General features: G+C 41.9%; 1 protein-coding gene across 1 annotated transcript in view; it reads right to left on the bottom strand.

The window, feature by feature from the left end:
- KISS1R (KISS1 receptor) overlaps positions 1-14,364 on the bottom strand; it is a 546,115-nt gene that overhangs the window by 175,396 nt on the left and 356,355 nt on the right. Inside the window, exon 3 of the mRNA XM_040417535.1 lies at positions 5,033-5,168. Coding sequence (XP_040273469.1) covers positions 5,033-5,168 — 136 coding nt within the window. The remainder of the gene's footprint in view (positions 1-5,032; positions 5,169-14,364) is intronic.

The following is a 14,364-nucleotide window of genomic DNA, read 5'->3' as shown; positions in this document are numbered from 1 at the left end:
GCTGGCCCACCCTGCAGCCAGTGTATTGTCTGAATGTTTGTTTAGCACGACAGGAGGGGGTTATCAAAGAAAAGCGCAGCCGCCTGTCCACAGCCAATGTGGACAAGCTCACATTCATTAAAATGAACCAGGCAGGGATCCCACAGGACTTGTCCGTACCTTGTGCAGAATAGACATGTATACCGGCCTCACCCAGCCATTGTTGTACTCCAGCGCACTTTCTCTTTGTTTTATTTTTTATATTTCCCAATGCTTTGGTGTCTACCCAAATTTGAACAAAATAAATAAAAAAATAAAATAAAATGACAAAACCAAAAACCACCGTTGGCTACCTCCTCCTCCTCCACCGCCGCTCCCACCTACACCGCCACATCCACTGCCTCCTCAACCTCCTACTCCATATGGACCTCCTCCTCTTGGGTCAAGATAATTTTTTTCTATTTTTATGTATTTTATGTTATTTTAAGTCATTTCCCTATCCACATTTGTTTGCAGAGCACTTGCCATGCTCTTAACCACATTGTGTTGCCTTTTGCAGCCCTATAGCCCTTACCATGACTTTTTTAGAGCCCTTTTAGTGCTCCAAAGTTCGGGTCCCCATTGACGTCAATGGGGTTCGCGGTCAAGTTCGGGTCAAGTTGAACATACTAGAAAACTTTTAACAAATTAAGAATGTACAATAATGTTCTAATGTGGTCATGTGAATTAATAACAATGTACTGGTGATGTAATGCATGGAAGATATTGAAGTGACATTTAAGCTATGTTAATGATATACCTTTTAATTATTTTTTTTAGAAAGACGATACCATTTCACAATTTTTTGCCATTTGACTATTATTGCTACAATTTTATTCTATTCTATACCTTGCATTCTGGAGTCTGCCTGACTCTTCAAATTACTCTTTAAGCTGCTCTGTCATTTGTCTCAAAATAAACATGTGACTGCTTTTCCAAGACAAATTGTCTCAAGATTCTAATTTAGCTGTGGACAGAGTCCAACAACAATGACACTAAAACAACACAGGAGTGGCTTAGGAACAACTCTATGAATGTCCTTGAGTGACCCAGACAGAGCCCTGACTTGAATCCAATTGAACATCTGTGGAGAGACCTAAAATGGCTGTCCTCATTCAACCTGGCAGAGCTTGAGAGGAAAGAAAGAATGACAGAAAATCCCAAAATCCAGTTGTGCAAACCTTGTGGCATCATACCCAAGTAGACTAAAGGCTGTAATCGCTACCAAAGGTGCTTCAATTAAGTCCTGAGTAAAGGGTTTAAAATCGAAATACTTATGTCAATGCACTATTTTAGTTTTTCCTTTTCAATTAATTAGGAAAGATTCGAGCATTCAGTTTTTTTTCATTATTAGCAGCAATAACTTAAACTTATTGTTTTCTATATGGCTTTCAGTCTCACATCATTCTGGAGGAATTTTGGCCCACTCTAATTTATGACATTGCTTCAGTTCATTGAGGTTTTCAATTCATTCATGCACAGCTCTCTTAAGGTTCCACCACAGCATATTCAGTTGAGTTGAGATCTGGATGTTGACTGGGCCATTGGAAAACCATGATTCTTTTATTTTTCAGCATTTCTGTTGTTAATTGCTGGTTTGCTTGGGATCATTGTCCTGTTGCATGACTGAGTTTCAGCCAAGCTTTAACTGTTGGATAGGTGGCCTCACATTTGACTCTAGAATACGTGTATACAGAGGAGATTATGGTTGACTCAATGACTCCAAGGTTCCCAGAACCTGTGGCTGCAAAACAAACCCAAATCATCACCCCTCCAGCACTTTGCTTGTCAGTTGGTATGAGGTGTTTGTGCTGATATGCTGTGTTTGGTTTTCACCAAACCTGGCGCTGTGCACTATGGCCACATATCTCCACTTTGGTCTAGTCCATCCAAAGAACATTGTTTCAGAAGACCTGTAGTTTGTTCAGATGCAACATTGTAAACATAATCCATGCTACCATCTTCTTTTTAGAATGGAAAAGCAACCCTTCCAAACAACCTACGGTATGCTTGTTCAGTATTTTTTTTAATAGTACTGTCATGAATTTGAACATTTTAATATGCCAACTAAGGCCTATAGAATCTTAGATGTGGCTCTTGGATTTTTTGCAATTTCTCTGAGCATTGTATAGTCCAGTGGTTGCGAACCTATGGCACAGGTGCCAGAGGCAGCACTCAGAGCCCTCTCTGTGGGCACCCACCCCCTAGAAAAAGTCTATGGTGTACCAATATGCCTTAGACTTTTCCTGCCATTCATCAGTGCAGGACACACTATGAACAGCACAGACATCGTATTGAATGTAGCAGGCTATTATAGCTAAATTATAAAGTACATGGGAGATATACTATATTGGACTGTAGTATTCAGGTTAAATTGCTGTTTTGGCACTTTGCAATACATAAGTGGGTTTCAGGTTGCAGTTTGGGCACACAGTCTCTAAAAGGTTCGACATCACTGGTATAGTCTGTCATCAGGATGAATCTGCTGGGACATCCACTCCTGGAAAGATTGTCAACTGAATGTTTTCCACTTGTGAATTATATTTCTCAATATATAATGATGGAATTCATATTGTTTGGATATGGCCTTACAACCCTTACCCATATTAATAGGAAGCAACAATTGCTTCTCTAGGATCATTCCTGATGGATTTCCACCTTGCCATTGTGTTAATTCCCCCCTGAATGCTCCAGACCAGCAAACTGCCCAAAACAATCTACTTTTATAGATTTGGTCCCACTTGCAGATGGTCAATTAATCAAGGGCATTTGATAAGCAGCATCTGGCTGCTACATACCCTCTTAATTCCTCAGGAGGGGGTACAAAATTTTTCACAGACAGATTTTATATTTTGGCATAGTTTCTAGTTACCTAATGTTAAGACCTTCTAAGCATCCAATTATTTTTTGATATGTCCTATGCAAAACCATAGAATTCAAAGAGGGTGTACTTTCTTTTTATCATACTGTATGTATAATTCTAATTATTTCATATGGTTAAGAGCACAGATTTCTAACCTGTGGATCTATAATTTTGTGAAAATTACAACTTGCAGAATGCCAGGTAGGGATAAATTGGTTTAGACTGTAGGGAGATTGGCTATGGTAGCAACATTCTTATATCTGTGGTCCTCAACTAGTAGCTTGAGACTCTTCTAGATGTATGGCTCTTAGAAGTGACAATATACAGTGACTACAATGCGTTATCAACATTGACAATATTGCAGACACATCCTAACTAGTGTTGAGCTTGAATATTCGAATAGCGAATATTAATCCCAAATATCACAACTTTGTAAATTTGCGAATATTACGAATATAGTGCTATATATTCGCTATATCGAATATTCATCATTTTTTAACATCTGAAAACATAATTCCTCCCTGCTTCTTTCTTGTGGGTCAATAAGTCATTGGCCCACAAGCAACTTAAGCAGGGAGGAATCATGTTTTCATATGGAAAATAAAAATGACCAATATTCTAAAAAACAAATATATAGCAATATAGTGAATATATTCGTTATTTAGAATTTTTGCATTATTTTTTCCTATCTGTACAGTTGTTCGCATACTCCTCCCTGACAAGCGTCCCCGTCACCATGGGAACGCCTGTGGGTTAGAAAATACCATAGGATCTGAGTTTTCCCCGAGATCGTGAAAACTCAGATCCGGTTGTATATTCTAACCCACAGGCGTTCCCATGGTGACGGGGACGCTTGTCGGGGAGCAGTATGCCAAAGTGGAATAACAGTACACATTGAAAAAAAAAAAGACAAATATTCTAAATAACGAATATATTCGCTATATTGCTATAACTTCGTCTTTTAGAATATTACGAATATTCTAAAAAACAAAGTTATAGCAATATAGCGAATATTCGTAAAATACACATATAGACTGCAATTTAGCTAATATAGTGCTATAGTATTTTTTTTATAGTGTCAATTTTTTCCAAAACTGAAGTTGAGAAGAGTCAAAAAAAAATTAGACTAAAAAAAAAAAGATTATAGCACTATATTAGCTAAATTACAGTCTGTGTATTTTACGAATATTCACTATATTGCTATAACTTCATTTTCTAGAATATTCGTAATATTCTAAAAAATTAAGTTATAGCAATATAGTGAATATTCGTAAAATACACAGACTGTAATTTAGCTAATATAGTGCTATTTTTTTTTAATAGTGTACATTTTTTCCAAAACTGAAGTCCAGAAGAGGCAAAAAAAATTGACAAAAAAATAAAAAAGATTATAGCACAATATTAGCTAAAGTACAGTGTATATGTGTATTTTCTACGAATATTCTCTATATTGCTATAACTTCATTTTTAGAATATTACGAATATTCTAAAAAACGAAGTTATAGCAATATAGAGAATATTAGTAAAATACACATATTAGCCTAGCCATAGCCAGAGGAAAGTTGCCTTATACAGTTAAAAGAAAATTCGCAATACGCAAATAATTAAATCACATAATATTTGCGATAAATAGAATAATGACGAATATTCGATTTCGACGAATATAAGACGAATATTCGCAAAATATCGCGAAATCGAATATGCCACCTCCCGCTCATCACTAATCCTAACTACAAAACAGTGCCAAATTTGATTATATCAGAGGAGTAGCTATAGGGGTTGTCCTACCTAGCCCATGTTGCTTCAGAGAACCCAACACCACGTAATGTATACAATTTTAGTATTATAAGCAGAAGATAGTGTATGTGAGGCCCTGTTGCACAATTTGCATTGAGGCCTAGTAGCTTAAAGTTATGCTTGTGTGAAAGATTTCACACATTTAAAATGTCTCTCCACTTCAAAGTTGAATGTGGCTCCTGCTCTGTTTTTTATTTCAAGTTTATATCTTGCGTTTTTATTTTATTTTTAACTCTGCTAGGTTTGGAAATGGATATAACCCTGTTTTTCTTTATTTCTAATAAATAAGAAAACCATTATTGTATATCATGCTTAGTATCGTACATGAAATTGTTAAGAAGCAAAGTTATTTACCCATCCATATTCCTAGGCTTACAGCTGTGGCCACACGTGGAGTCCTTTGACGCAAAGAGCGCAGTGGAAACACAGTCACGTACCAGCGATCTACACTCATAGCCGTCAAGGTCACACAGGTAGCTTGCACGGACACCTAAAAAAAAAATGAAAAGTCATGTAAGTGACAATAAAATGAAATTTCTCCCTCTTCTCTTTCAAAACAGGAAAACATATGTACTCTGAAGAAAAAGCTATCATCACATCATCTATCATCTAAGTGTTCTTGGCAGAGAGTACAGTGATGGTAAGTGTTTTAGGTAGATTGAGTTTGAGAACTAAAGCGAAATAGAAAAAGCTTGTTGAAGACAATTTTATGTTATATTGTATTTCTATGAAAACTCATTGCAGAAAACAATTTCTACTGCATAGTGTTAAGGGAATCGAAGTTAACAAAGTGGACTTCAATCCGAATTTCAGAAAAAATGTAATTTGTCATGAAGCCGAAATTCCTCGCGCTTTGTGGTAATGAATATATTTTTCCTGAAATGGTGATAAAAGCAAACAAAAAAATACATACTCACCTCATCTATTTGCTCTTGGAGAGGACATCACAACCATCTTGATCGCAGAAAACTCGCCAAATCTCACACGCTGATTATGTATTTTTTTGTTTTTAACCACTGATTAACCCCTGTAAGGCTCCATTCAGACGTCCATGTGTGTTTTGCGGATCCACCAATCCGCAAAACACGGACACAGGCAATGTGCGTTCCGCAATTGCGGACAAGAATAGGACATGTTCTATTTTTTTCCGGATCGGATGCGGCCCCATAGAAATGAATGGGTCCGCAATTGCGGAACAGAATTGTGGACATGTGAATGGAGCCTAAGGCCTCAATGTAACTGTCAGCATTGAAGGGCAGTGGCGTACCTCTAATAGAAGCAGACCACACAGCTGCTATGGGGCCCATGGGGAAAAGGGCCCCCCTGTAAACTAAAGGCCCAGCCCCCTAATTACACTCATTACTGTCCAATATATAATCCCAATCATCAGTGGAGAAAGCTAAAGGACCTGTGATGACATCATCACCGGTCCTGTACAGTTAGTAAAGGAAATGCACAAAGAATGGTGTAGTTCCCACGTTAGATAGGAGCATCTGCCAGAACCTGTGATGAAATCATCTTCAGCATCACAGGTCCAGTACATTCTCTTTCACACTAGCGTTCAGAGCGGGTCCGTCTGATGTCTGCACAGACGGATCCACTCCTATAATGCAGACGTTTGGATCCGTTCAGAACAGATCCGTCCGCATTATAGTTTAAAAAAAATTCTAAGTCTGAAAGTAGCCTGAACGGATCCGTCCAGACTTTACATTGAAAGTCAATGGGGGACGGATCCGTTTGAAGATTGAGCCATATAGTGTCATCTTCAAACGAATCCGCCCCCATTGACTTACATTGTAAGTCTGGACGGATCCGCTTACCTCCGCACGGCCAGGCGGACACCCGAACGCTGCAAGCAGTGTTCAGGTGTCCGCTCGCTGAGCGGAGCGGAGGCTGAACGCTGCCAGACTGATGCATTCTCAGCGGATCCGCGTCCACTGAGAATGCATTAGGGCAGTATGGATGCGTTCGGGGCCGCTTGTGAGCCCCTTCAAACGGAGCTCACAAGCGGAGCCCCGAACGCTAGTGCGAAAGTAGCCTAATACTGCAGACAGTTACAACTGCTATTACATCATGTACCTCACACAATAACCATAATATATAACTGACCACTTATTTCTGTACACACTGCATCTATTATACCTTGTACTGCTCACATCAGTACACTGCTGTATACATATATATTATATATATTATATAATATAATATATTATAATATAATATATGTGAATAATATATATTATACACATGTACTGACATGAGGTCCGAGGTATAATAGATGCAGTTTGTTAAGATATATAGTATGTACAGCAGTGTACTGATATGTGAGGTATGAGCTGTAATTTATACCTCATACATATCAGTACACAGCTGTATATACTGGCCAGGAAGGAGGGGCTATAAATGGGACAATGCCCCAATGCACAATAGAACCACTACTAAGTTATTCTGGTGTACGGACCAATGTAAACATTGAAGAGGCTGCAGTGTTTGACCCAAAACAGCTGAACTGCTGAGTCACGTGATTCACTTCACCACTGAAGCCAGTCATTGGCTACAGTGCCACATGTGACCGCATCCATGCACCAAAGTTAAAAAAAAGCAACTGGACAATCAATTTAAAAATGGAAGCCATGATGGTTTCTAACAGTATGCTCACCATTTTCACCTTTGTACAATTATCACACTCTCTCATCCATGTCAACTTATTTCTAGGGTCTATAAAATAGCTGTAAAGGTTTAATTTCTCTTGTAGACTATTATGCCTATTTCAAAGAAATAATTCCAGGGGCAGATTGACAGTTTTCCTGGTGGGCCAAATGCATTTTATATGCAGTGGGCTGATGTCGTTCCTTAACTCATAAAAGGCAGATGTTGGGAGTCCCGTGCTGGACTCCATATGTGACTAACTTCATATATGGAGTCACTGCTTTGGGAGTCCCTTGCTGACTCCTGATTGGCTGTGAGGCTGACTGCAAGGCACTATAGGCAAGCCAATTGGCCAGAACCCAACCCAGGGTCATATGATCTTCTGTTTTCCTCTTCTCTGCCCTCTTTCCCTCACTAGTGCTGTTTTAAAGGGATCGTCTCAATTCAGCAAATAGCATTTATTATGTATAGAAAGTTAATACAAGGCACTTACTAATATATTATTATGCATATTGCTTCCTTTGCTGGCAGATTTTTCCATCACATTATACACTGCTCGTTTACATGGTTATGACCACCCTGAAATCCATCAGTGGTGGTCATGCTTGCACACTATAGGAAAAAGCACTAGCCAATCTGCACTCCCACTGTCACGACCATGTTTATGGCCGTGACTCCTTGGGAGCCGCATACAGTTGCCCGCAGTTTGGGTTGTAGTGTCAACCGCAGCTGGAGGCATAATGTTGTTTGCCTCAAGTGCGGTTGCCACGGACAACAGCTATATGTGCGGTTTCCTTGGAGTTGTGTGCGTGTATGTATGCACTTTTGTATGTCTGTGTGCACTCTGTTTTATGTTTGGTGTGCACTGACATCTTCCCTTCACTGTGGTTGCCCGTGGCAACGTTTGGTTGTAGTGTGTACATGTGGTGGCAGTGTCCCGGCCTTCGGGCTGACTCCCAGGACATGGTTGCCACCCATGTCGTTGCCTGCGGCAACAGCCACAGTGTGTTACTGAAGTGGACACTTTCCCTTTTAATTTATGTTTCCCTTCCCTGGTGCTGGAAGGGTTAACTCCCTTCCCAGTGTGTCTGTGAGTCACTGGGTGTGTCCGACTGTTGGGTGTGGCTTCTTGGCCTATATAGCCTCACTGTTATCCCAGGTCTGGAGGTTGCTTCAGCCATGCTTAGCTGGAGCAGCCTCCTGTTGTATTCTACCTGCCAGTGAGAGACATTATGTCACATTTAAGTTTATGTCAAGTTTATGTGTGATGTCTATTTGATGTTTTCCTTTCCTCTGTTGTTTTGTGCAGCTTATGGATCTGGATTCCTGTGTGCACAGGGATCCAGTCAGCAAGGCTGTGGCAGGTAGGTGGAACTATTTAGTTTGCCTGCCATATTCGTAAGTCTGTTTTAGTTCCCTTGTTCCTTGCAGCTTGGCCATTGAGACCCCTGTTCCTCCGTATTCAGAAGGAACAGGTTGTCTTATCTTGACTCCTAGTCCAGGGACCTGCCGGAGGGTGAGACAGGGATCCGAGGTTCCAGCGCACGGGTCCTCCTACCTTAAAGGTCGGCCCGTGCAGATAGGAGTTAGGGTCAGGTTAGGGACGCTGTAGGAGGTGACCTGCTCCCTAATCCTGTTGTCCTGGCCGAGCAGCCATAACATCATCAGGCATCGCACGGCTGAGGGTTTTCCCCATCTTCAGCCGTGACACCCACGGTCCCAGCCTTCAGAGAGGTCAGCACTTTTTCCTATAGTGTGCAAGCACGGCCACCACTGATGGATTGCAGGGTGGTCGTAACCATGCAAACAAGCAGTGTATAATGTGATGGAAAAATGAATGCAGCCAGTAAAGGAAGCAATATGGATAATATCAATACATTAGTAAGTGCCTTGTATTAACTTTCTCTACATGATAAATGCCTCTTGCTGAAGTGACAACCCCGTTAAGTGATTAATCAAAATAATCGTCATAAAAAGTTTGGCTCTATTTGGAAGAAGAATTTTGGGGAAATTTGTATTCCATTTACAATTGATGAGTGCATCTCAGGTTTTTTTGTATTAACTAAAAGATTGTGAGTTAAAGAGTTATTTACATTTACATATTGGGTGGAATCCATACCTATCTTGAGAATTGGGGCCTCATCTCATGCTACTGTAAATGGAAAGTTGGCTGTAAATGCATGGCACTTTTTATTAATTTCTATGGGAGTTCCAAAAAATAACCAAGAGCACTTGTTATACTAGTTTTACAAGTTTTACACTAGCACTTTGAGATCCTGCAGGCTGTTTTGGGAATAGCTTGCCGAATCTCTCTGTATTCCGACATTGCGGAAGCTACCACGTCATCGTCAAGCCCCATTCACTATAATTGAGATTCTCTGCATATTTGCTGGTTTGCGGCTGAATCTCTGCCCGTCCCCATCATAGTGAAAGGGGCTGGCGGGTATCTGGTAGCATCCGGCAGCGCCCGATACAGACTTTTCTGACAGACTTCTCCCTGTTGGAACAGCCTGTCGGAGATGATAAACGCAAATGTGAAACAGGCCTTACTTGGCAAATTTTGTACGGTGGATATGCCATAAAAGTCTAAATTAAACATTTATTTTGTCACATTTGGGTCCTAGGTTGGAATCTGACTAAGAGTTTCATCTGTTTAGAGCAGGGGTACACAACCTTTTTTGGTCTGGGTGCCGCATTGTCACATTGCTCTATTTCAAGGGGCTGCAAAAAAAAAGTTAGTTAATCAGCGCTCATTTGCATCGGCCTATTACACAGGCCGATGCAAAGTGAATGGGGAGGAATGATCACTACCACTACCTGTTTTATTGATTATCGGTAAACCATCCCTGATTACACGGTGAGATGTGCTGACGATTATTGTACATCTTTCACCCTGATAAAATATGCAAATCATCCGACAAACAAGTGATTCCTTGTTTATCAGATGATCAGCAGCACGATTATAACGGCCAGATATCAGGAATGAGCGTTCTTATGAAGACTTGTTCCCAGTAATTTTTCTGAATATTGTGCAGTGTAATAGGAACTTAGAGATTTTCTGGTAAAAAAAGATTTTTATATACTGTAGGTGCCCTGCACTAACCAGTAAGCACTTTCCTTCACTGCAGAGGACGGCGCTCACTGGTTCTTACCGCCTCCTGCACCCCAGATATACTGTAGGTGCCCTGCACTAACCAGACAGTGCTCACTGGTTCTTACCGCCTCCTGCACCCCAGATATCCTGTAGGTGCCCTGCACTAACCAGTAAGCACTTTCCTTCACTGCAGAGGACAGTCCTCACTGGTTATTACCGCCTCCTGCACCCCAGATATACTGTAAGTGCCCTGCAATAACCAGTAAGCACTTTCCTTCACTGCAGAGGACGGCGCTCACTGGTTATTACCGCCTCCTGCACCCCATATATACTGTAGGTGCCCTGCACTAACCAGTAAGCACTTTCCTTCACTGCAGAGGACAGTCCTCACTGGTTATTACCGCCTTCTGCACCCCAGATATACTGTAGGTGCCCTGCAATAACCAGTAAGCACTTTCCTTCACTGCAGAGGACGGTGCTCACTGGTTCTTACCGCCTCCTGCACCCCAGATATATTGTAGGTGCCCTGCACTAACCAGACAGTGCTCACTGGTTCTTACCGCCTCCTGCACCCCAGATATCCTGTAGGTGCCCTGCACTAACCAGTAAGCACTTTCCTTCACTGCAGAGGACAGTCCTCACTGGTTATTACCGCCTTCTGCACCCCAGATATACTGTAGGTGCCCTGCAATAACCAGTAAGCACTTTCCTTCACTGCAGAGGACGGTGCTCACTGGTTCTTACCGCCTCCTGCACCCCAGATATCCTGTAGGTGCCCTGCAATAACTTTTTTATTTGTTGGACTACCAAAATAAATTTTGCAGCTTTTGCAGCTTTGTATTACATGACAGGGCTTTTTTATATATATTTTTTAGTTTTATTAGGGGGAAACTGTACAAAAATGTTTTTTAAAGCATTTTTATTCAAACTATAGCTCATTCTTTAAAAATGCTAATTATTATAATTAGTTCCCTATTTTATGTTGGATCGTTTTATTATATAATATGTATAGTTTCACATAAATGGGGTGATAATGGTGATGGTTTTGGTTGGTGTGGCATTTTTTTTTTCTTTTATGTATTTTATTCTTTTTTCTACTTATTTTTTTTTAATACATGTAGATTTCTGCTACAAAAAGACCTCTGGGGGACACTGACTTTTAATTTGCATGTTTTCTTTTTCTTTTTCTTTTATTTATTTTGTATTTTTCATTTTTTTATAATCACTTTATTACTTATTTTTAAAATATATTTTTGCCACATATGTCCCCCAAGAGGTCATAAAAAGGCCATTGGGATCAATTTTATTTTTCACTTTTTCCTTTTTATTATTTTCTTTTAAAGTTTTTGTTAAAGTTTTCTTTTCTTTTTTTTTAAATATATTTCTGCAACACTGTATGTCCCCCTCCCCCCCTCTGGGGGACACAGACTTTTTATTTATTTTGAACTTTTTCCTTTTTTTTCCTATTTATTTATTGTGTTTCCCCCCAAAAAATTTTTTGACTTTTTTTTAAATATATATATTTGCCACATAATTTGACCCCAAAAGGTCAATAAAAGACCTTTGGGGGCCCGGCCTGTTTTTTGCACTATTTCCACTGTAACTGTAGCATCCAAAGGAGCCCCAGTTACAGGGAAAACCAGCCTACTGTGGGGGCTTTGTACCAAGGCAGAGTTGATTAGGGTCTCCTGAACCTGCAGCTCTACATTCCTCTGCCCCTGATACATGTGATCGCCGGGGTCCAGCCTGCAAAGTGCTCATTGAGGAGAAGGTCGAAGCTCTGATAAACCTTTTCTGACATCTCCTCGGCTACTCCGCTGTGCGACGCTCCGGCCAGAAACACAGATGGTCACAGGATCAGCTGTGCATCTTCCCAGCAGGATGGGGGCCGCACACACTATGGCTCTGGGGGCCACATGTGGCCCACAGGCTGCGGGTTGTGCACCCCTGGTTTAGTTAGGTATTGTCTTTATTTCTTGCAGCTCTCTGCTCTGTGCCATTTTTTTCTTTCCGAAGACCTATTTCAGGGTTCAGCCAATTCTGCTGTAGACGTCACTGTCCTTAACAAGAAGTGGTGATTATTTTTAGAGTTGAGCGAACACCTGGATGTTCGGGTTCGAGAAGTTCGGCCGAACTTCCCGGAAATGTTAGGGTTCGGGATCTGAACCCGACCCGAACTTCGTCCCGAACCCGAACCTGAACCCCTTTGAAGTCAATGGGGACCCGAACTTTGGGCACTAAAAAGGCTGTAAAACAGCCCAGGAAAGAGCTAGAGGGCTGCAAAAGGCAGCAACATGTAGGTAAATCCCCTGCAAATAAATGTGGATAGGGAAATTAATTAAAATAAAAATAAAAAAAATAAAAATTAACCAATATCAATTGGACAGAGGTCCCATAGCAGAGAATCTGGCTTCACATCAGCAGAGAATCAGTCTCTTCATGCCATAGCAAAGAATCTGGCTTCATGTCAGCAGAGAATCAGTCTCTTCATGCCATAGCAGAGAATCTGGCTTCATGTCATAGCAGAGAATCAGGCTTCACGTCACCCACCACTGGAACAGGCCACGGCACCCAGACAGAGGAGAGAGGTCCCGTAACAGAGAATCTGGCCTTATGTCAGCGCAGAATCAGTCTTCATGTCATAGCAGAGAATCAGGCTTCATGTCACCCACCACTGGAACAGGCCACTGTCACATATTTAGGCCCCGGCACCCAGACAGAGGAGAGAGGTCCCGTAACAGAGAATCTGGCCTTATGTCAGCGCAGAATCAGTCTTCATGTCATAGCAGAGAATCAGGCTTCACGTCACCCACCACTGGAACAGGCCACTGTCAAATATTTAGGCCCAGGCACCCAGGCAGAGGAGAGAGGTCCCGTAACAGAGAATCTGGCCTTATGTCAGCACAGAATCTGTCTTCATGTCATAGCAGAGAATCAGGCTTCACGTCACCCACCACTGGAACAGGCCACTGTCACACATTTAGGCCCCGGCACCCAGGCAGAGGAGAGAGGTCCCGTAACAGAGAATCTGGCCTTATGTCAACACAGAATCTGTCTTCATGTCATAGCAGAGAATCAGGCTTCACATCACCCACCACTGGAACAGGCTACTGTCACACATTTAGGCCCCGGCACCCAGACAGAGGAGAGGTTCATTCAACTTTGAGTTGCCCCGCAATATAATGGTAAAATGAAAATAAAAATAGTATTGAATGAGGAAGTGCCCTGGAGTAGAATAATATATTGTTAAGGGGAGGTAGTTAATATCTAATCTGCACAAGGGATGGACAGGTCCTGTGGGATCCATGCCTGGTTCATTTTTATGAACGTCAGCTAGTCCACATTGGCTGTAGACAGGCGGCTGCGTTTGTCTGTAATGACGCCCCCTGCCGTGCTGAATACACGTTCAGACAAAACGCTGGCCGCCGGGCAGGCCAGCACCTCCAAGGCATAAAAGGCTAGCTCTGGCCACGTGGACAATTTGGAGACCCAGAAGTTGATTGGGGCCGAACCATCAGTCAATATGTGGAGGGGTGTGCACAGGTACTGTTCCACCATGTTAGTGAAATGTTGCCTCCTGCTAACACGTTCCGTATCAGGTGGTGGTGCAGTTAGCTGTGGCGTGGTGACAAAACTTTTCCACATCTCTGCCATGCTAACCCTGCCCTCAGAGGAGCTGGCCGTGACACAGCTGCGTTGGCGACCTCTTGCTCCTCCTCTGCCTTCGCCTTGGGCTTTCACTGGTTCCCCTGTGACATTTGGGAATGCTCTCAGTAGCGCGTCTACCAACGTGCGCTTGTACTCGCGCATCTTCCTATCACGCTCCAGTGTAGGAAGTAAAGTGGGCCCATTGTCTTCGTACCCGGGATCCAGCAGGGTGGCAACCCAGTAGTCCGCACACGTTAAAATGTGGGCAACTCTGCTGTCGTTGCGCAGGCACTGC

Source organism: Bufo bufo, chromosome 2 (genome assembly GCF_905171765.1).
Source record: "Bufo bufo chromosome 2, aBufBuf1.1, whole genome shotgun sequence".
Lineage (NCBI taxonomy): Eukaryota > Metazoa > Chordata > Amphibia > Anura > Bufonidae > Bufo > Bufo bufo.
Note: the sequence above shows the minus strand (reverse complement) of the source record. Positions and strands in the feature narration are given on the sequence as shown.